At 38.9% G+C, this 23,194-nt stretch overlaps 3 protein-coding genes across 8 annotated transcripts; 1 reads left to right on the top strand and 2 right to left on the bottom strand.

The window, feature by feature from the left end:
* Window positions 2,698–3,180, bottom strand: LOC107607573. Its single transcript, XM_016309508.1, has one exon. It carries the CDS (start codon window positions 3,178–3,180, stop codon window positions 2,698–2,700), a length of 483 nt encoding a protein of 160 aa, XP_016164994.1.
* On the top strand, window positions 15,972–19,540 carry LOC107610081. 6 transcript variants are annotated; one of them, XM_016312155.2, is made up of 5 exons: window positions 15,972–16,256; window positions 17,164–17,234; window positions 17,349–17,684; window positions 18,210–18,241; window positions 18,348–19,540. In XM_016312155.2, exons 3-5 carry the CDS (start codon window positions 17,354–17,356, stop codon window positions 19,296–19,298), a joined length of 1,314 nt encoding a protein of 437 aa, XP_016167641.1. In that variant the 5' UTR covers window positions 15,972–16,256; window positions 17,164–17,234; window positions 17,349–17,353; the 3' UTR covers window positions 19,299–19,540. The 6 variants fall into 6 exon arrangements, with proteins under 6 accessions (XP_016167641.1, XP_020961819.1, XP_016167640.1 ...); XM_021106160.1 differs by having other exon boundaries at window positions 17,314–17,684; XM_016312154.2 differs by having other exon boundaries at window positions 15,976–16,256; window positions 17,339–17,684.
* LOC107610080 (26S protease regulatory subunit S10B homolog B) lies at window positions 19,754–23,081 on the bottom strand. Its single transcript, XM_016312153.2, has 10 exons — window positions 22,831–23,081; window positions 22,202–22,321; window positions 21,879–22,015; window positions 21,551–21,712; window positions 21,297–21,383; window positions 21,119–21,205; window positions 20,897–21,034; window positions 20,417–20,608; window positions 20,242–20,340; window positions 19,754–20,153 (listed from the first exon to the last, which is right to left on the bottom strand). The coding sequence occupies exons 1-10, from the start codon at window positions 22,928–22,930 to the stop codon at window positions 20,079–20,081; spliced, it is 1,197 nt and encodes a 398-aa protein (XP_016167639.1). The 5' UTR covers window positions 22,931–23,081; the 3' UTR covers window positions 19,754–20,078.

Raw genomic sequence — 23,194 nt, 5'->3', positions numbered from 1 at the left:
GGCTTCTAGGAGTAGAATTTCTTTAAATTCCCTACGTTCCATGTTCTGGGTACCTCCTTCCCGTCCAGTCGCTCCAGCTTATATGCTCCTCTACCGACCACTTCCTTTATCCTGTACGGGCCTTCCCAGCTGGCTGCCAGCTTCCCTTCTCCTGGGCTCAGCAGACCTACATCGTTGCATCGTAGGACCAGGTTGTTTGGTTCAAAACTCCTTTTAAGGACTTTGGCATTATACCGCAGGGCTATTCTCTACTTTAACGCCGTCTCTGATAAGTAGGTCATCTCCCTGGTCTCATCGACCAGATCCTTCTTCATCATTGTTGTCAAACTCTCGAATTAACTCGTAAACTCGTACGAGTTTATGAGTTTAGATATGGATTCGAGTTGACTCGGACATAGACTCTATCCTGAGTAAACTCGGCTAGACTCGGTCAAACTCGGACAAACTCGTGAGTTTAGGACCGAGTTAGCAAGATTGTGTTTTTCTTCATTTTTGCTCAAAAAGACGTTATTTTGAATCCAAAAAAACACTTTTTTTTATTAGGGTTACGATAACACTCCCAAAGAATGAAAGAAAACTCACCCACAACTCACTCATTTGCGTCGTTTCTCTCAAATCTCACTTTCTCCATGTTCTGCCGCAGTCGTTGTTCCCCGTCAAGCCACCGTTGTTCGCCTGTGTCTGCTATCTCTGCTCTGATTTGCACCATTGTCTTTGTGAATTTTACCTATGTTGCCCTCTGTTTTGTATTTCTTCATATCTCCACTATCCGCAACTCTATCGTGCTATCACCGTTCACGAGTTCGACTACTTCTCCTACACTCCTATCTCTACTCTGGTATGCACCGTCGTGAAATCCATGACTCTTTGTCGCCATCGTTTCGTGCTGCTGCTGCACCCTCACCACCGCTGCCTACTGCACCCTTGTCTTCGATCTGCTGTTGCTGGGACTTTGCCCCTTCTTTTCTTCTGCATCCTCTATTTTTTGTATGCCTTTTGCCCTTTTTTTGAGCCTTTACTTCTTGATTTAGTTTTTTTTTTAATTTTATTGCTTCTAATTTTAGCCTATTGCTTATCGTTTATGTTAGATGGCCAGATGGTTCATCCATTCATGGATGATTAGTAATTAATTATTTTGATTAAATTTAATTTGATTATTTGATATTGTTCAATGTTTAATTAAAGATTTAGTATTACAGATTTAGAATTTTTAATTTTGTGTGTTCTATGTTGTATTTGTAAAAGAATAATTATAGTTGATTTGAATGTATATTTTAAAATATTTGTTATAATGTATGCTACTATTTTAATTTATTATGTGCTTTAAGATTGATATTATTAATTTTGAAGGGTTAGAATTGAGTAAATATACATTATGTAAGAATATATATATATATAAACTTCATAACAGGTGAACTCGTACGAGTCTACGAGTTAACTCGCGAGTCGAGTCTAGGTCAGCTCCACGAGTTTACTTAGACTCGCGAGTTTGACAACCTTGTTCTTCATTGCTTCCTCAACTCCGCCAAGGAGTAGTCGTGGGCTAGGTTCTCCTATTTCCACAGGGATCATCGCAGCGACCCCGTAGGTGAGCCGGAAAGGCGTCTCCCCAGTGGAGGATCGTGGTGTTGTCCTGTAGGACCATAAAACTGATGCGAGTTCGTCTACCCATGCTTCTTTCTTCTGGTCAAGTCGTTTCTTAAGGCTTTGGAGGATGACTTTATTCATTGCTTCCACTTGGCCATTGGTCTGCGGGTGCTCTACTGACGAGAACCTTTGCTTTATCCCTAGACCGGTAAGGAACTCACCAAACTTCTTGTTAGCAAAATGTGTCCCATTATCCGATATTACGACCTCCGAGATTCTGAACTGGGAGATCACCTTCTGCCACCTGAATTTTCGGCAATTTGCTGACGATATGCTGGCCAGGGCCTCCGCCTAAACCCACTTGGTGTAGTAACTATGGCCACGATTAAGTATTGACCTGTCCGGGGCCCACTAGAAAGGGGCCCAGGAGGTCGAGCCCCCACTGGCTGAAAGGCCAGGAGGCCAAAAGCAAACTCAACTCCGTTGCCAGGGTCCTATAGAAATTGGCATTTTCCTAGCACTTTTTGCACTTTTTCACGAATTCTTGGGAGTCCGCCATCATCGAGGGTGAATAGTAACCGGCCCTGACGAGCTTCCGGGCCAAAGCCTTTCCCCCGATGTGGTGGCCACAGCACCCCTCATGGACTTCTCTTAAGACATAGTCCGTTAGATCGAGGCGTAGGCATTTCAACAGGGGTTGGTTTAGTCCCCTCTTGAATAGTTGGCCATGTACTATCACATCTTTGGCCGCTTCCCTTCTTACCACCTTCGAAGCATTCTTATCCTCAGGGAGTTCTCCCTTCTCCAAGAAGTCGGTAATTGGATCCATCCATGAGGGGATGTCGGCTGCTTGGGTTATATGTAAAGTGACTGTTGGCTCCTTCACTAATCCTTGGATCAGGGATCGGTTTCTTGCGTCCTGGCTTCGTGCTCGCCAGTTTTGACAGGAGGTCAGCTCGGGTATTCCTTTCTCTTAGAACGTGCTGCACCACGACCTCGTCAAATTCTTCACTCAACTTTTTGACCCTTTCCAAGTACTTTTGCAGCAGGGAGTCCCTGGCTTGATATGTTCCATTACTCTCTCACCACATTCTGAATTTTTTGCATGGTCTACACAGGTTTGGTAGTGAGGTGTTTCCTAAAGTCTTCGTTCAACAGCCCGTTTGTCAGACACAGGCTGGCCACTGAGTCAATCAGGCCATCAATCTCTAGGCATTCGTCGTTGAACCTGTCAACATACTTCCTGGTCGGTTCCCCGCTTCTTTGGGTAACCCCTAGAAGGTTGATCGGGTGCTTGGATTTGGCAATGCGCGTGCTAAATTGTGCTAGAAAACCACGAGTTATGTCCGCGAAAGTCGTCACAGACCCTTGAGGGAGAGCGTTGAACCATCGGATTGCCGGTCCTGCCAGGGTCACGGGAAAAGCGCGACATTTCACCTCGTCGCCCACGCCTTCCAGGTTCATCCTGGCCTCAAAGGCCGTTAGGTGTTCTTGGGGGTCCTGGGTTCCGTCGTCTCTCATGTCCGATTGCTTGTCGAAAAGTTTCGGCAGCCGGACCTCGAGAAGGGAGTGGTGAAAAGGGGTTGCTCCCATGATTATGGGGTTTCGTCGGCTTCTTGGTCTCTCCCTGCTCTCTTCTCGCGCTTCCCCCTCGGCGTGTCTCGCTAAGGGCCGTCTCCTCGGTATTTCCCTACTTTCCCCTAGGCCTTTTGACTCCGCGCGGGTCAGCGGGGTTCAGGATCCCATTGTACACCTGGCGTGGTTCCTCCGGGGGCTTCTTCCTTGGGCTTTCCCTCTCCTTTGAAGAGACTGGAAACGAGGTTGACTCAGGCCGGGCTGGTAGCGCTCCCTGGTCGCCAGCTCCCTCTCAAGGTTTTGCACCCTGTGGCGCAACTCCTGTATTATTCTCGCGCTGTCACTTCCCATTCCTCCGAAAGGGCGCCTTTCCCGGGAACGGGAGGGATGCTCATCCCCGCGGGAGGGGGATCTTGTTCATCTGCGGGAAGAAGCTAAGGAGGCCATCCTACTGGTTCAGTGGGCATTCTCCTCTACGCGCGGCTCGCCTCCCTCTTATCCTTCCACTGGGCCCAATGGTGTGGGAAATCGTGATCGTTCATTCCTTGGTAACGGCGCTAAAAACTTAATACGCACGTTCATAATCTTAGTTCTTTGTCACAACTTCGCACAACAAACCAGAAAGTGCACTGTGTCGTCCAAGTAATAAACCTTACGTGAGTAAAGGTCGATCCCACGGAGATTGTCGGCTTGAAGCAAGTTATGGTCACCTTGTAAATCTCAGACAGGCGGATTCAAATGGTTATGGTGAATTGATAAATAAAATATAATTTAAAATATAAAATAGGATAGAGATACTTATGTAATTCATTGGTGAGAATTTCAGATAAGCGTATAGAGATTCTTTTGTTCCTCCTGAACCTCTGCTTTCCTGCTGTCTTCATCCAATCATTCATACTCCTTTCCATGGCAAGCTTATGTTGGGCATCACAGTTGTCAATGGTTACATCCCGTCCTCTCAGTGAAAATGGTCCAAAATGCGCTGTCACCGCACGGCTAATCATCTGTCGGTCCTCGATCATACTGGAATAGGATTCAGTAATCCTTTTGCGTCTGTCACTACGCCCAGCACTCGCGAGTTTGAAGCTCGTCACAGCCATCCCTTCCCAGATCCTACTCGGAATACCACAGATAAGGTTTAGACTTTCCGGATCTCAAGAATGGCCGCCAATAATTCTAGCCTATACCACGAAGACTCTGATCTCATGGAATGGAAGGCTCGGTTGTCAGGCGAGGCAACCATGCGTCATGAACCAGGAGGCTAAGAGATACGCACTCAAGCTATTGCAAGTAGAACGGAAGTGGTTGTCAGGCACGCGTTCATAGGTGAGAATAATGATGAGTGTCACGGATCATCACATTCGTCAGGTTGAAGAACGAGTGTATATCTTAGAGAAGAAATAGGCGTGAATTGAATAGAAAAACAATAGTACTTTGCATTAATTCATGAGGAGTAGCAGAGCTCCACACCTTAATCTATGGTGTGTAGAAACTCTACCGTTGAAAATACATAAGAACAAGGTCCAGGCATGGCCGAATGGCCAGCCCCCCAAAGAGGGTTCAATCATCAAAACATGATCAAAAGATGTAAATACAATAGTAAAAAGTCCTATTTATACTAAACTAGTTACTAGGGTTTACAGAGATAAGTAAATGATGCAGAAATTCACTTCCAGGGCCCATTTGGTGTGTGCTTGGGCTGAGCATTGAGATTTACACATGTAGAGGTCTTCCTTGGAGTTAAACGCCAGTTTGTAACCTATTTCTAGCGTTTAACTCTGCTTTGCAACCTGTTTCTGGCGTTTAACTCTAGAATAGGGTAGAAAGCTGGCGTTGAACACCAATTTGCATCATCTAAACTCGGGTAAAATATAGACTATTATATATTTCTGGAAAGCCTTGGATGTCTACTTTCCAACGCAATTGAGAGTGTGCCATTTGGACTCCTATAGCTCCAAAAAATCCACTTTGAGTGCAGGGAGGTCAGAATCCAACAGCATCTGCAGTCCTTCTTCAGCCTCTGAATCTTCTTTTTGCTCAAGTCCCTCAATTTCAGCCAGAAATTACCTGAAATCACAGAAAAACATACAAACTCATAGTAAAGTCCAGAAATGTGATTTTTATTTAAAAACTAATAAAAACATACTAAAAACTAATCAAATCATACTGAAAACTATGTAAAAATACTGCCAAAAAGCGTATAAATTATCCGCTCATCACAACACCAAACTTAAATTGTTGCTTGTCCCCAAGCAACTGAAAATCAAATAGGATAAAAAGAAGAGAATATACTATAAATTCCAAAATATCAATGAAACTTAGCTCCAATCAGATGAGCGGGACTAGTAGCTTTTTGCCTCTGAGCAGTTTTGGTATCACTTTATCCTTTGAAGTTCAGAATGATTGGCATCTATAGGAACTCAGAATTCAGATTGTGTTATTGATTCTCCTAGTTTAGTATGTTAATTCTTGAACACAGCTACTTTATGAGTCTTGGCCGTGGCCCTAAGCACTTTGTTTTCCAGTATTACCACCAGATACATACATGCCACAGACACATAACTGGGTGAACCTTTTCAGATTGTGACTCAGCTTTGCTAAAGTCCCCAATTAGAGGTGTCCAGGGTTCTTAAGCACACTCTTTTTTTTGCTTTGGACCTTGACTTTAACCGCTCATTCTCAAGTTCTCACTTGACACCTTCACGCCACAAGCACATGGTTAGGGACAGCTTGGTTTAGCCGCTTAGGCCGGATTTTATTCCTTTAGGCCCTCCTATCCACTGATGCTCAAAGCCTTGGATCTTTTTTATTACCCTTGCCTTTTGGTTTTAAGGGCTATTGGCTTTTTGCTCTTGCCTTTTGGTTTAAAGAGCTTTTGGCTTTTTCTGCTTGCTTTTTCTTTTTCTTCCTTTTTTTTCTCCATTTTTCTTTTCTTTTTTTTTTTTCGCAAGCTTTTGTATTCACTGCTTTTTCTTGCTTCAAGAATCATTTTTATGATTTTTTAGATTATCAAATAACATGTCTCCTTTTCATCATTCTTTCAAGAGCCAACATATTTAACATTCATAAACAACAATATCAAAAGACATATGAACTGTTCAAGCATTCATTCAGAAAACAAGAAGTATTGTCACCACATCAAAATAATTAAACTAGTTTAAAAGATGAATTCGAAACCATGTACTTCTTGTTCTTTTGTAATTAAAACATTTTTCATTTAAGAGAGGTGATGGATTCATAGGACATTCATAGCTTTAAGACATAGACAATTAAACACTAATGATCATATAGTAAAGACACAAACATAAATAAAACATAAAGCATAGTAAACGAAAAACAGAAAAATAAGAACAAGGAGATTAAGGAACGGGTCCATCTTAGTGAGGGTGGCGTCTTCCTCTTCTTGAAGAACCAATGGTGCTCTTGAGCTCCTCTATGTCTCTTCCTTGTCTTTGTTGCTCCTCCCTCATAGCTCTTTGATCTTCTCTAATCTCATGGAGGATGACGCAGTGCTCTTGGTGCTCCATCCTTAGTTGTCCCATGTTGGAACTTAATTCTCCTAGGGAGGTGTTGATTTGCTCCCAATAGTTTTGTGGAGGAAAGTGCATCCCTTGAGGCATCTCAGGGATTTCATGGTGAGGAATTTCCTCATGCTCTTGTTGAGGTCCATGAGTAGGCTCTGTTGTTGTGCAGTCAAATGCTCTACTACTGAGCTATGGACCCTTGAGATGAATCTCTCCATCTCCCATGACTCAGAGGTGGAAGCAATTGCCTTCTCTTTCCTCTTTCTTGAGGTTTCTCTGGCCTTAGGTGCCATTGATGGTTATGGAAAAACAAAAGCAATACTTTTACCACACCAAACTTAAAAGGTTTGCTCGTCCCCGAGCAAAAGAAGAAAGAAAGTAGTAGAAGAAGAAGAAGAATGGAGGAGAGGGAGAGAGGTGTGTATTCAGCCAAGGGGAAGAAGAGAGGGTTGTGTTGTGTGAAAATGAAGAAGGAATGAGGGGTTTATATAGAAGTGGGGGAAGGTTTAGGGTTCGGCCATTATGGTTGGGTTTGGGAGGGAAAAGAATTTGAATTTTGGAGGTAGGTGGGCATTATGGGGAAGAGTGGTTGAGGTGATTGGTGAAGGGTATATGGGGAAGAGGGTTATGAAAATGTGTGAAGAGATAAGAAGAGGTAGGGTAGGTGGGGATCCTGTGGGGTCCACAGATCCTGAGATGTCAAGGATTTAGCATCCCTGCTCCAATTAGGCGTGCAAAACGCCCTTTGTATGCAATACTGGCGTTTAACGCCAGACTGCTGCCTGTTTTTGGCATTAAACGCCCAAATGTAGCCTGTTTCTGGCGTTTAACGCCACTTCCATGCTCTGTTCTGGCGTTAAATGCCAGTCTGGTACTTGTTTCTGGCGTTTAACGCCAGCTTGATGCTTCTTTCTGGCGTTAAACGCCAGTTTGATGCTTCTTATTGGAACGCCAGTAAGTTCTTCCTCCAGGGTGAGCTATTTTTAATGCTGTTTTTCATTCTGTTTTTGATTTTTCAGTAGTTTTTGTGACTCCACATGATCATCAACCTAATAAAACACGAAATAACAATAAAAATAAATAGATATAATTAAATAACATTGGGTTGCCTCCCAACAAGCGCTTCTTTAATGTCAATAGCTTGACAGTGAGCTCTCATGGAGCCTCACAGATGTTCAGAGCATTGTTGGGACATCACAACACCAAACTTAGAATTTGAATGTGGGGGTTCAACACCAAACTTAGAGTTTGGTTGTGGCCTCCCAACACCAAACTTAGAGTTTGACTGTGGGGCTTTGGTTGACTCTGCAGTGAGAGAAGCTTTTCATGCTTACTCTCCATGGTTACAGAAGGAGATCCTTGAGTTTTAAACACAAGGTTGTCCTCATTTAGTTGCAGGACCAACTCTCCTCTGTCCACATCAATCACAGCTTTTGCTGTGGCTAGGAAGGGTCTTCCAAGGATGATGGATTCATCCTCATCCTTCCCAGTGTCTAGGATTATGAAATCAGCAGGGATGTAAAGGCCTTCAACCTTTACTGGCACGTCCTCTATTAGTCCATAAGCCTGTTTTCTTGAGTTGTCTGCCATCTCTAATGAGATTCTGGCAGCTTGCACCTCAAAGATCCCTAGTTTCTCCATTACAGAGAGTGGCATTAAGTTTATTCCTGACCCCAGGTCACACAGAGCCTTCTCAAAGGTCATAGTGGCTATGTTACAGGGAATTAGGAATTTACCAGGATCCTGTTTCTTTTGAGGTAGAGTTTGCTGAACCAAGGCATTTAGTTCCTTGATGAGCAATGGAGGTTTATCCTCCCAAGTCTCATTACCAAATAATTTGACATTCAGCTTCATGATTGCTCTTAAATATTGAGCAACTTGCTCTTCAGCAATGTCTTCATCTTCTTCAGAAGATGAATAGTCATCAGAGCTCATGAATGGTAAAAGGAGGTTCAATGGAATCTCTATGGTCTCTAGATGAGCCTCAGATTCCTTTGGTTCCTCAAAGAGAAACTCCTTATTGGTCACTGAACATCCCAGGAGGTCTTCCTCACTAGGATTCACGTCCTCCTCCTCCTCTCTGGGTTCGGCCATACCAAGTAAGTTAATGGCCTTGCACTCTCTCTTTGGATTCTCTTCTGTATTGCTTGGGAGAGTACTGGGAGGAGTTTCAGTGATTCTTTTACTCAACTTGTCCACTTGTGCCTCCAAATTTCTAATGGAGGACCTTATTTCATTCATGAAACTTAGAGTGGCCTTAGATAGATCAGAGACTATATTTGCTAAGCTAGATGGATTCTGCTCAGAATTCTCTGTTTGTTGCTGAGTGGATGATGGAAAAGGCTTGCTATTGCTAAACCTGTTTCTTCCACCATTATTAAAGCCTTGTTGAGGCTTTTGTTGATTCTTCCATGAGAAATTTGGATGATTTCTCCATGAGGGATTATAGGTATTTCCATAGAGTTCCCCCATGCATTGTTGTCAAACTCTCGAGTTAACTCGTAAACTCGTATGAGTTTACGAGTTTAGATATGGAATCGAGTTGACTTGGGCATAGACTCTATCTTGAGTAAACTCGGCTAGACTCGGCTAGACTCGGTCAAACTCGAACAAACTCGTGAGTCTAGGACCGAGTTAGCGAGTTTGTATTTTTTTCATTTTTGCTAAAACACTTTTTTTTATTAGTGTTACGATAACACTCCCAAAGAATGAAAGAAAACTCACTCACAAATCACTCATCTGCGTCGTTTCTCTCAAGTCTCACTTTCTCCATATTCTGCCGCAGTCGCCGTTCCCCGTCGAGCTTCCATTGTTCGCCTGTGTCTGCTACCTCTGCTCTGATTCGCGCCATTGTCTTTGTGAATTTTACCTGTGTTGCCCTCTGCTTTGTATTTATTCACATCTCCACTATCCGCAACTCCATCGTGCTATCACCGTTCAACTCCCTCTGCTTTGTCCATGACTATTTGTCGCCATCTTTTCGTGCTGCTGCTGCACCCTCACCACCACTGCCTGCTGCACCCTTGTCTTTGATCTGATGTTGCTGGGACTTTGCCCCCTTCTTTTCTTCTGTATCCTCTATTTTTTGTATGCCTTTTGCCCTTTCTTTGAGCCTTTGCTTCTTGATTTAGTTTTTTTTTTGTTTTTTAAATTTTATTGCTTCTAATTTTAGCCTATTGCTTATCGTTTATGTTAGATGGCCAGATGGTTCATCCATTCATGACTGATTAGTAATTAATTATTTTGATTAGAGTTAATTTGATTATTTAATATTGTTCAATGTTCAATTAAAGATTTATTATTACGGATTTAGAATTTTTAATTTTGTGTGTTCTATGTTGTACTTGTATAAGAATAATTATAGAGGATTTGAATGTGTATTTTAAAGTATTTGTTATAATGTATGCTATTATTTTAATTTATTATGTGCTTTAAGATTGATATTATTAATTTTGAAGGGTTAGAATTGAGTAAATATATATTATGTATGACATATATAAACTTCATAACAGGTGAACTCGTACGAGTCTACGAGTTAACTCGCGAGTCGAGTCTAGGTCAGCTCCACGAGTTTACTTAGACTCGCGGGTTTGACAAGCTTGCCCCCATGTAATTCACCTCTGCTATTGCAGGGTTCTCAGGATCATAAGCTTCTTCTTCAGAAGATGCCTCTTGAGTACTGTTGGAAGCAGCTTGCAATCCATTCAGACTCTGAAAAATCATATTGACTTGCTGAGTCAATATTTTATTCTGAGCCAATATGGCATTCAGAGTATTAATTTCAAGAACTCCCTTCCTCTGAGGCATCCCATTACTCACAGGATTCCTTTCAGAAGTGTACATGAACTGGTTATTTGCAGCCATGTCAATGAGTTCTTGAGCTTCTGTAGGCGTTTTCTTTAGGTGAATGGATCCACCTGCAAAATGGTCCAATGACATCTTAGATAATTCAGACAGACCATCATAGAATATACACAGGATGGTCTACTTTAGCTCAAAATTGTTTGCTCCAATGGCAGGGATTGAGATGCTTCTTCCATGTAAATTGGAATTTGGTGCAGTAAAGTCACCAAGTATCTTCCTTGCATTGTTATTATTTTTGGCCATGTCTCCTTCTTTTTCGAAAATTTCTGTCAGATTTTCTCCAGAGAGTTGTGCTTTAGCTTCCCTTAACTTTCTCTTCAGAGTCCTTTCAGGTTCAGGATCAGCTTCAACAAGAATGTTCTTATCCTTGTTCCTGCTCATATGAAAAAGAAGAGAACAGAAAAGAAAATATGAAATCTTCTATGTCACAGTATAGAGATTCATTATGTAAGTAGAAGAAGAGAAGAATAGAATGGAGAAGAGAGAAGATGAAGAATTCGAATTTCAAATTATTAAAATTAATTAATTAGAATTCGAAAATATAAAAAGAAATGAAAAATGAAATTAAATTAAATTAAAATTTAAAACAATTAGTTAATTAAAAAGGAATTTTGAAAAAAGAGGAAGGTGATTTTCAAAAATTAGAGAGAGATAATTAGTTAGGTGGTTTTGAAAATGATAAGAATTTTAAAACAAACAAAAAGTCAATTAGTTAGTTGAAAAAGATTTTAAAATCAATTTTTGAAAAGATAAGAAGTTAGAAAAGAAGTTATAAAAGATTTTGAAATTGATTTTGAAAAAGAAATTTAAAAAGATTTGATTTTTGAAAGTTAAAGTTGATTACTTGACTAACAAGAAACAAAAAGATATGATTTTAAAATTTAAAGATTGAACCTTTCTTAATAGGCAAGTAACAAACTTAAAAATTTTTGAATCAATCACAGTAATTGTTAGCATTAATTTTGAAAAATATGAAATAGAAATAAGAAAAAGATTTTGAAAATCACTCATAAAGTTTTCGAAAATATGAAGGAAAAATGAAAAAGATTTTATTTTTGAACAAGATTTGAAAAAGATAGAATTTTTAAATTGAAAATTTGATTTGACTCATAAGAAAACAACTAGATTTTAAAAATTTTTGAAAAAGTCAACTCAAATTTTCGAAAATTTATGAGAGAAAAAGGGAAAGATATATATTTTTTTTTGAATTTTAATGATGAGAGAGAAAAACATCAAAAAGACTCAATGCATGAAAATTTTGGATCAAAACAAATGAAGCATGCAAGAACGCTATGGATGTCAAGATGAACACCAAGAACACTTTGAAGATCAAGATGAACATCAAGACTTATTTTTGAAAATTTTTAAGAAAAGAAAAACATGCAAGACACCAATCTTAGAAATTTTTAATTTTTAGACACTATGAATGCAAGAATGCATATGAAAAACAAGAAAAGATACAAAACAAGAAAAATTAAAGATCAAACATAGAAATTCATCAAGAACACCTTGAAGATCATGAAGAACATATGATGAATTTTCGAAAATTAAAGAAAATTAGAAAAGCATGCAATTGACACCAAACTTAAGAATTGACACTATACTCAAACAAGAAACACAAAATTATTTTTGGTTTTTTTTTTTATTTTATTAAAAAAATTTTTTTGGTATTTTTCGAAAATTGATTTGGAAAAGAAAAATAAGGATTTCAAAATTTTTAATGAGAATTCCAGGAATCATTCAATGTTAGTCTAAAGCTCCGGTCCAGGAATTAGATATGGCTCACTAGCCAGCCAAGCTTTCAGTAAAAGCTCCGGTCCAAAACACTAGACATGGCCAATGGCCAGCCAAGCTTTAGCATACAAATCAGGCATACAACAACTGATCAGATGGGAGTCCACGGACTCATGTGATGATAAGTTGAAATCTCGGTCCAAAGGATTAGACATGGCTTCACAGCCAGCCAGACTTCAACAAGTCATCGTGAAACGCTAGAATTCATTCTTAAAAATTCTGAAGCCATAGAATAATTTATTATTTATTTTTTTTTGAAATTTTTTCGAAAGTAAAAAGAATAAAAACAAAAACTTAAAATTAAAATAAAATTACCTAATCTGAGCAACAAGATGAACCGTTAGTTGTCCAAACTCGAACAATCCCCGGAAACGGCGCCAAAAACTTGGTGTGGGAAATCGTGATCGTTTATTCCTTGGTAACGGCGCTGAAAACTTAATACGCACGTTCATAATCTTAGTTCTTTGTCACAACTTTGCACAACTAACCAGCAAGTGCACTGGGTCGTCCAAGTAATAAACCTTACGTGAGTAAGGGTCGATCCCACAGAGATTGTCAGCTTGAAGCAAGCTATGATCACCTTGTAAATCTCAGTCAGGCGGATTCAAATGGTTATGGTGAATTGATAAATAAAATATAATTTAAAATATAAAATAGGATAGAGATACTTATGTAATTCATTGGTGAGAATTTCAGATAAGCGTATAGAGATGCTTTTGTTTCTCTGAACCTCTGCTTTCCTGCTGTCTTCATCCAATCATTCATACTCCTTTCCATGGCAAGCTTATGTTGGGCATCACCGTTGTCAATAGTTACATCCCGTCCTCTCAGTGAAAATGGTCCAAAATGCGCTGTCACCGCACGGCTAATCATCTGTCGGTCCTCGATCATACTGGAATATGATTCAGTAATCCTTTTGCGTCTGTCACTACGCCCAGCACTCGCGAGTTTGAAGCTCGTCACAGCCATCCCTTCCCAGATCCTACTCGGAATACCACAGACAAGGTTTAGACTTTCCGGATCTCAAGAATGGCCGCTAATAATTATAGCCTATACCACGAAGACTCTGATCTCATAGAATGGAAGGCTCGGTTGTCAGGCGAGGCAACCATGCGTCATGAAACTCTACCGTTAAAAATACATAAGAACAAGGTCCAGGCATGGCCGAATGGCCAGCCCCCCCAAAGAGGGTTCAATCATCAAAACATGATCAAAAGATGTAAATACAATAGTAAAAAGTCCTATTTATACTAAACTAGTTACTAAGGTTTATAGAGATAAGTAAATGATGCAGAAATCCACTTCTGGGGTCCACTTGGTGTGTGCTTGGGCTGAGCACTGAGCTTTACACGTGTAGAGGTCTTCCTTGGAGTTAAACACCAGTTTGTAACCTATTTTTGGCGTTTAACTCTGCTTTGCAACCTGTTTCTGGCGTTTAACTCCAGAATAGGGCAGAAAGCTGGCGTTGAACGCTAGTTTGTGTCATCTAAACTCGAAAAAAGTATGGACTATTATATATTGATGGAAAGCCCTGGATGTCTACTTTCCAACGCAATTGAGAGCGCACCATTTGGACTCCTGTAGCTCCAGAAAATCCACTTTGAGTGCAGGGAGGTTAGAATCCAACAGCATCTGCAGTCCTTCTTCAGCCTCTGAATCTGCTTTTTGCTCAAGTCCCTCAATTTCAGCCAGAAATTACCTGAAATCACAGAAAAACATACAAACTCATAGTAAAGTCCAGAAATGTGATTTTTATTTAAAAACTAATAAAAATATACTAAAAACTAATCAAATCATACTGAAAACTATGTAAAAATACTGCCAAAAAGCGTATAAATTATCCGCTTATCACCCAACGAGAAATCCATTCAGGTCAGGTCCCCCACAGACGGCGCCAATGTTCGGTTAGTCGGTTGGTTCCTGAACGGGTCAGAGATGCGGGGTGTACAATCAGGGGACCTAGATGCGGGTTGCTCGGGCATGACTGGACCTCTCGGGCAAGCGTTGGAGGGAGAGGAAAGGAGCTTCTCGATCTCCGCGCTAGTGGTGTGATGAGAGGGGGAGCCACGTGCAAAAGGGACTCCGACGCTCAAGTCAGAATCCGTACAAGGTGGCAGAAAAGGTAAGGGTTAGGTGACGTACCTGGGGGAAGAGTAGGACCCTCCCCTTATATAGTCTGCACCTAGGGCAGGTCCCACAGAAACAAACCCACCTTTCAAAAAATTTTTTTCTCCAACTATCATGTACCTCACAGGGAGAGAAGAGGTGTCTCGAGTTTCTTCTCGATTCGGATATTACATACCCATCGAGTCAACCAGTCGGGTCTGGCCATCAGATCAATTAGACTCGATCGAAACAAACTTTTTATAATTATTATTTTTTACATTTTTATTAGGTATGATCTATAAATTTTAAGAGCAACTCATAAAAAAAATCGTGTCTATTCTTCAAATTGAGATATTAATCGACATTTTTATCGAAGTGGAAAAATCAAAATCCAGACGAAACACCTACAAATTTCTATAGAAATTGATGCCGAATATTACTATACCTTTATACCTCTGTATTTTTATGTAGTAATAATGATAAATAACTTTAAGAATGTGTTGCGTATAGACTGTTTAATAATGCATAAAAAAACTGTCTAGTCCATATATGTGTAGAATTTTATCTTTTTGTTCAGCTGACCCAGCTATTTGTTTGCTTGTCCAAAACTTAATACGCATGCATAAAATATCAAATTATTAGAACTAACTTAGATGGATCGAATAATTATCTTATATATATAATAATTTATGTCGCTAAAAAATTAATAGAGTATTTGTACAATATGTATAATGGGTTATTTATTTGGTTTAATATGAGTTAAAAAATGAACATCTAGGATAAAATACTATTAATTTCTCAAACACAATACACACATATTATCCAAAATAACTATTCAAGTACCAAGGATAATAAACCTGAATTGAATATCCCTAATCTCCTATTATACATATTGTACAAATACTCTATTAGCTCCCTATACTTTCTCCTAATTTATTGATCAATAGTACACTTTTAAATAAGTAAAAGACTATTAGACTGAAAAATAGCGTGTGAAAAAAAGAATATCAATAATTAACATAACATGTACCCCTCTTAGCTTAGACCACTGAGCAGCCAACTGTTTTTTCATTTCTAGTATTAGGGTTATAATTAAAGAAATGCGGTCTCCTAGTAAGAAAAACAAATCTAAAAACCTTTACTTCCTTTCTGTTTTAATTATTAATTATTAATGCCTGGTTTTTTCTAAAAGAGTATGATTTCTCCTTTTTATTGAACTAATTCCCTTTAAATGTTGTCAAAACTTAGCAGCTCGACAAGATCAGAATAGTATTTTATAAGAATCAAACTAATGAATAATGATCTTGAATCGTATGTTGTCAATATTGATGACTTTAGAAGTTATTGTCTTTTAAAAGTATAGTGAGTCAATTCATGCTTTCCCACTTTATCAAAGCCATGGGAGTAACATTATTCAACCATAATTTTTATTTATTTAATTTTACAACCTGTATTTAAAAAGAGACAAAGACAGCAATGCACATTGAAGAATAGGAAGAAAGGGAAAAGAAAGGAAAGGGACAAAATAAAGAGTGAAAACCATGGCATTCAGTGCTAAGTATTCCAATTCCAATTTCAATCCAACACACACAAAGACAAAACAGCAGTGTCACAGGGTCACCCTCTTACTTAAACTCCGTTATAACGGTGGCAAACGCCGTCACATACTTCTTCCGTACACCACTCAGAACAACACGAAGAGGAAGCCCCAAATATCAACACTTCACACACCAAAACCCGTTTTTTTTTTTCTTCTCTCTTCTCCGAAGCTCACATTTTTTTTTCTAAGAATTTTCATTTGAAGAGGTACCATTTCGTTCTTATTCTTTCTATTCTATTTCTCTATTTTTAGCAATTTTTTTTCTAACTCTATTATTCATTCATGCTACGACCTGGTCTTTAGAATGCTTCAAAACCCTAGCTCTTTTGTTATTCGTTCTATGCCAAAAATATTGCCCCATTTTGAGCATTGCTGGATGAATTCCCCTTTGTTTCTTTTACGTGGCCACGGGATTCGGGTCATGGTAGACGAAATTGCAACCCTTTGCTTTATTTATTTATTTATTTTTATAAAAAAAATATGTAAATGAAAAGAAGTTATTTTTGGTGGTTTTATTGATGAATTAAGGTTTTATGTTTGGGAGTTTCGTGTTTTTCTCTGTATTAAGTGTTAGTGTTTGGCTCTGCAGTGTAGTTCACCTCTGCTTTTAACTCTGTGAGTGTGAATATCCAATATTTTCCTTTCACAGTTATCCAGTTAGGATTTGCTGCTTCTCATTACTAATTTCACTTTTAATGTCTTCTTCGATGATTGGTTGCAACTATAAATTTTTGGTGTCTGTATGTCTAGGAAGTTGTTCCATGGCTTCCATTATTGCTTTCTTTTCTCATGTTAACTTGGGTATTTTACCACACACTGCTGTGCTAGAGATTTTAGGAGGGTTAGATTGGGATGCAAGTTTTGGTTTGGAACTTAGGAGCTTCTTAATGTTAACATTTTGATTGGTATGTCACATAATATGGAAAATGCTATTGAACCGTTTAACTTTACGATACGATGTCATGTTCATTGCTCACCGAATAAATTTGTTTCCATCAGAATTCATAAGATTTGAGTGGGTTTCTTTATCTAGAGCTTTGGCTTTTTTTATCATTTTCAACACGTTACCATAAATCTCAATTTAATTTATTTTATTTTTTGTTCAATTTTCAGGAGAGTAAGTAGGATTACAATTTCTTGTTGGAAAATTGAGCTGGCTTCTGATTTTCTCTGTAATTTTCCTGGTAAAATATTACACGTGTTTTCTTATTTATATTTCTTTAATTTACCAATACAGTATCTCTTTATTAGTCTTCATTCAAGTTTGATTGATATTTATGTATGCCAGCGCTTAGCAGTTATCATGGGATCAGCTTGTTGTGTTGCTGCAAAGGATCATACACTTTCCAACAGAGGTGCAGGTGAAAGTTTACATAGAAATGTTGTATGTTCGCCTTCGTGGAGCTTTCGATGGGATAGTTGGGGCCATGTTGCTGGTGAAATTGAGGATCCTTCCTTTCACACGTCACGCAGAGTCAGCAGAAATATCAGCATGGAGCTCAAAGGGTCACTAAGTTCTGAAAGAGGCAATTTATCTGATGGGGGAAGCACCCTGGAGAATTCTGTAACACCTATTTCTCAGAAGTCCCCTGTGCATGAGCGACTGGTCGCAAATCAGATGACCCCATCTTCAAGTAAATGTCGAATCTATTATTCTTTTATAGAATCTAATGATGCATGAGAATATGGCACTGGTGGTTTTTGAGCATCTCATTATTTGAAAGAAGATTTTATTGCTGGATGAATTCTTTTGACAGTTATCTGTCTGTTCAACTGAAGGTGCTTACCTTGTGAGGGAAAAAGTTTGGTTAAGCTTTCTTGCTTATCCAGCTTTGTGCGTTTTTCATATTACACCTTTCACTACTATTCATGAATATACATAGTAGTGTTCAAAGATTGTTCTGATCTTTTAGATTGGTTACAGTTGAAGTAACATTGGTGTGAAATGAGGATCTTTGCATCTGTCTGGAGTAGCTTGATCATCTATAGGCTCCTTATTTTTCTTTTAAAGTGCTTGGGATAAAAGCATTAAGGACCTGCCTTCCATTTCCTGATATTTATATTGCTATTATACTTTTGTACACTGGTTCCCTGATTCCTTTTTTTCTTTTGGGGTATGGCCGTTAATTTTTCTTTCTTCATCTATGTTCTTGCTGCAGATCTTTCCTTGTCAAGCAATTGCTCTACAGTGGTTAGTTTTGAACTACTAGATTTGCTACATAGAATTGCCAATAATCTAAATGATAAGCATATTGCTGTAACTTTGGCCTCACTGTTGATATTATATTTCTCTGTAGGTGAAAAATTTGGCAGAATCACCGGAAATTGCAGAATCTTCAATGCCAAATGTTTCGTATTCAATACCTTCAGTTTTCTCAACACCTACAACCGATCCATTGCCTAATCATAATGATCACAATCTACCTAATTCAATGCCATCGAGATGGGCTCATAGATCTCCAGGACACCCCCTTTTGAGACAAATATCTGACAGCCGAATTCTGGGTCTGAAGTCACCGGACAACTCTATTTCTGAGGGAAGACCGTCATTTGTACTCTCCACTTGCAGTAATGACATGGCAACTGGATCCCAATGTGGGTCATCTGATGGCTGGTCTATGCGAACCTTTTCTGAGCTGGTCGCTTCGTCTCAAAAGGAACGGTGGTCTTTTGATAGCGAGTATTTTGGTTCAGGACGTCTTAAGATAAGTGGAGCTAGTAGTAGGTTCTCGTATTCACCCTCAATGGATTTACAATCTTGTGGGGCATGCTCGAGGCTCTTGACCGAGAGATCTGCATGGGGTAACCAGAAATTTTTTACCAGCAGTGATGTCTCGGTTGTTGCCGTTCTTGTCTGTGGTCATGTATATCATGCAGACTGCTTGGAAACTATGACACCGGAGACAGATAGTTATGATCCAGCCTGTCCAATTTGTATGGTCGGAGAGAAGCACTTGTCGAAGTTATCACGAAAATCAGAGATGAAGGCCAAGAACCACAAGATATCCCGAAACCGGGTTGTTGACAGCTATCTTGATGGTGGGTTAGATGTATTTGATCGCCAAAAAGGGGTTGAATGGGGTGGGAAATCTTCAAAGATGGAAGCCAGCTCCAGTACAAGGAGTAACTCAGTTGGAAAACCATTCTTAAGGCGGCATTTTTCACTCGGATCCAAGTGGAGCCGATCCCTGTCGGAGAATGATTCTGCGAGGAAGAAGGGTTTCTGGGCACGGCATCGTAAAGATTGAGTTCCCACGGGCATGTAGTTGTTAGAGGCACACCAGCTCTCTTGATTATACTAGCAAGTTAGAATTCAATATTTTGTACTTTAGTTTAGCCTTGCCAATAATTTTGTATTTATTTCTCGTCACAAAAAATTCCAACCAGCTTGACGTTGTTCATATTTAATTGTATGGAATATAACGTCCTTTGCCCTTAAGCCTACGCACCAACACGAGGGATTGAAGACAAGTTTTGTTTTGTTTCTTTTTTGTTCCCCTTGTCCGATTAAATTTCTGTCTGTTCAAATGGTATTCTAGATGAAATCATATCTAAAATAAAAAAGCGTTGGATTACCTTTGACAGAATAACTGGTTTTTGACGAAGAAAAAGCATCCAGCTTACAAGCATATGTATGATTAACAGAATTAGTCGCTAGTCGGTATGCTTAGCAGAAATAAATTGATAACCAAGTGATAATTCATGATTTAAAATGCTCAATCAATATGGAAATAGAAGGCGATTAACATGGCAAACGGCCAGATACTAGTTTAAATATGTGTGCCGTACTTCTACATTCATAGCAAGAAAGGAAAAAAATAAATAAATGCGTCAGGCAAACAAATCAATTGACATCCCTGTGTCGGGTTGACAAGTTCCACTTTCAGAATTCAGATAATACAAGTCATAGCCCAAACGAACCATCATGCTTTTAGCTCTTCGAGTTGACTAACTTGCATGAGGTATTTCTTACTCAAAACATGCACTGCCTAGATATCCATGGCTTTGAAGGAAGTTTCCAATAAATTCTATTCTTTACCGAAATCCGCATTGTAGTGTGCACTCGATTCAAGTTTCTTTGCGTCATTCAGTTTCCTAACAGCCTGGGACCAAACAATCAAAATTATAATCCATGTAAGTGAGAAGGCATGGTATACCCGGAGAAAATAGCTTCTTATACAAAGTACTCACCTTCATAAAATCTTCGTGGATCACATAATCACGCTCTGCACGAATTGCGGACATTCCAGCTTCTGTGCAGACATTCCGAAGATCAGCTCCATTAAATCCCTGCACAGTTTGCAATAGAGAAATGTCAAACATGCAGAAATTATGAGTAAAACTAACCCAAGTCACCTGGACTCACCTCGGCAAGCTTCACAACAGCTTCATAGTCTATTTCACCATGCTTAGCAATTCCAGCAGCATGAATCTTGAGAATTTCCATCCTTGATTGTTCATTGGGCAAAGGAATTTCTATTTTTCTATCCAATCTCCCAGGACGCAGGAGAGCAGGGTCAAGTACATCAGGTCGATTTGTTGCCATTATCATTTTAACCTACAACACAAATGCAGACAAAAATGTTATAATTATCAAACCATCAATAGAGTTCTCCCACATAATCATTTGCAGAAAAAATCCATTACCATGCATTCATCATCTAAAAGTGTAAAAGTAGATATGTTTGCCTCACTGGCTTACCACATTCACCACCTACCTCAACACTAAAAGAGAAGGTAGAATGAAGTTCCTTTTAATGGAATTCATTACATAACCCATGTTTCTATAAGTTAATCATGGCTGCTTGTAAAATTTAGTATGATGGGATTATCAAGTGAAGTATACCTTCCCAAGTTGATCAAACCCATCAAGTTGATTAAGCAGCTCCATCAATGTTCTTTGAATCTCACGATCTGCACTTGTTCCCTCACTAAAACGACGACCACCAATGGCATCGATCTCATCCATAAAAATTATGCAGGGCTTAAACAAACATTATGGAGATTTAGAATTGCTCCTTAATTATATATATATAAGCTATAGGCAAACCAAATGCAAAAATCCTACCTGATGATCACGTGCATACCCAAACATTTCCCTAATCAACCTAGCACTTTCTCCAATGTACTTATCAATTATGGCACTTGAAACAACCTACATCAGAATGAGGGAGGAAGGTAAAATACATTCGTGTTGAGGAAACCCTTAAAACACACAGAATTGAGAAAAAGAAATAGAATATGACCTTTAAGAAGTTAGCATCTATATTGCTGGCAATCGCCCTAGCCAACAATGTTTTACCAGTACCAGGAGGTCCGTAGAGGAGAACACCCTGAAAGATGACAGTGGGGTAATTGTAATCAAAAGCAAAATCTAGAAGCATGGCTTTTAAAATACACTTCCATTAAAGACAATAAGAATTGGATGCCAATGCTACTAAAATAAAATACACAATTTCTTCAATAGAGGTCAGGGAGTAGAAAGTTTAGTGAAAGGTACCTTAGGAGGTTTAATTCCAACTCGAAGAAAGAGCTCGGGATTCATCAGAGGCAACTCAATTGATTCCCTCAATTCTCTTATCTGATCAGATAAACCACCAACGGCAGAGTAACTGACATTCCCAGGATCTTCATGCAGCATATTGTAAACTACAGGATCAACCTGGAAACACAAACAATAGAAAGTAGGGGACATCAGACATAAGAAATAGTTGATTTTCAGAAACCAACCAACCTACATATGTCAACAAGACATCAATGCATGAATCCAATCACAATTTAAAAAAAAAAAAGGAAAAAAGAATAACAGAAAAACAGTGAGAACTTACTTCACGTGGAAGAGCACGCATTATGGTGAGTGTTGTCATATCAAGAACCACTCTTGTACCAGAAGTCAATTTTTCCTTGTCCACTTTACTGCGGCAGCCAACCACATACCTTGGACCGCTGCTTGCTTTAACAATCACTAACATTACAAAAACAAATAAATTCTATAACCATTGATTTATTCTTAAAAGTTCTATCAATCAAGTAACAATATAATATACTAGTTAGCTAGAAAGGATTATGCAACCATAATACACACTTTAAATACAGATGTATAGATGATAAGAAGAATCAAATAATAAATTAAAAAGGATAGAATCATTACAGCGTTCATTATCAAGAGGCCTGAGAACTTCGCCAATGATCTGCCCAACACTTTGAAGAGACTTCAAATCATCTTCTGTTTTGTTGAATTCTTTCTTTGAGGCTCGTAAATTCTCCCTCACTGAAATTTGAGTTTATAATCCAAATTCAACATTCCTGTATCGGGTTAAAAAGGAAATTGCTATAAAAAAAAAATACCATAACTCTGTTTTAGGAGTTATGCCACTTGTTTCTTTTGACTAAGAACTCTATCACGAGTTTTTTTTTTCTTCTACACAACTAGGGAATAGAATAGATTTCATCAGCAGAATCTTAGTGCGATTTCAAAGTAGATCCAATCGATATAATTTCCCTAATTTCCAGAAATTGACCTAAAGTAACCAAAACCAAATTTAGCACGGGCCAGTTTTCCCCCAAAATTTAAAATAATAAAGAACCCTAATGAAAACAAATACTCAGGCATGGTAACAGGTTTGCGCGATGTGATGCGAAAGAAACAGTTAAAAAAGGCTGACAACACGAACCCTAGCAGTGCCATTTTGCATAACGAGACAGAACCGAAGCTAGTAAGGAATGCATATGATAGTTATTAAAAGTGACAGAAAACAGAATAAGAAATAAGAGGCGAACCGGATCGGACTCTGGATTCCAATTCCTTGTGCTGAAGGAGTTTCTTCCGGTAGTCAGCGACGGCGTTACGGCGTCGCACGGCATCTTCGGCATCGGCCATGGTTTTGTTGTGTGTGTTGTGGTGCTCAACAAAGAGAGAAAGGGGCAAAGTTGTTTATTTTTGCAGCTACCCAAAGTTTGAAAGGCTTCACCGCTTCACGGAAGAGAATCACTAAGCTTCAGCTCAACTACACAAGCAAAGCCATCTGCCGCAAATTTAACATAGTACTTGAAAATTTTTTTTTTATTTTATATTGTATTTGGTAAATTTTTAATAATAAAAATAAAAATATTAAAAAAATTAAAAAAAAAATTTAAAATTATA

Source organism: Arachis ipaensis, chromosome B07 (assembly GCF_000816755.2).
Source record: "Arachis ipaensis cultivar K30076 chromosome B07, Araip1.1, whole genome shotgun sequence".
NCBI classification, from domain to species: Eukaryota; Viridiplantae; Streptophyta; class Magnoliopsida; order Fabales; family Fabaceae; genus Arachis; species Arachis ipaensis.
The sequence above is the reverse complement of the archived record's forward strand: the minus strand, read 5'-3'. Positions and strand labels throughout refer to the sequence as shown.

What these genes read in the sequence shown, in the direction of transcription:
- LOC107610081 (XM_016312155.2), top strand. Translation starts at nt 17,354, where the DNA reads ATGGGATCAGCTTGTTGTGTTGCTGCAAAGGATCATACACTTTCCAAC. An exon ending in TCAGATGACCCCATCTTCAA is followed by an intron (nt 17,685 to 18,209) that starts GTAAATGTCGAA and finishes TTCTTGCTGCAG; the next exon opens with ATCTTTCCTTGTCAAGCAAT. An exon ending in CAAGCAATTGCTCTACAGTG is followed by an intron (nt 18,242 to 18,347) that starts GTTAGTTTTGAA and finishes ATTTCTCTGTAG; the next exon opens with GTGAAAAATTTGGCAGAATC.
- LOC107607573 (XM_016309508.1), bottom strand. Translation starts at nt 3,180, where the DNA reads ATGGGAGCAACCCCTTTTCACCACTCCCTTCTCGAGGTCCGGCTGCCG.
- LOC107610080 (XM_016312153.2), bottom strand. Translation starts at nt 22,930, where the DNA reads ATGGCCGATGCCGAAGATGCCGTGCGACGCCGTAACGCCGTCGCTGAC. An exon ending in GCCTCTTGATAATGAACGCT is followed by an intron (nt 22,016 to 22,201) that starts GTAATGATTCTA and finishes TTGTAATGTTAG; the next exon opens with TGATTGTTAAAGCAAGCAGC. An exon ending in CTGTTGTGAAGCTTGCCGAG is followed by an intron (nt 20,341 to 20,416) that starts GTGAGTCCAGGT and finishes CAAACTGTGCAG; the next exon opens with GGATTTAATGGAGCTGATCT.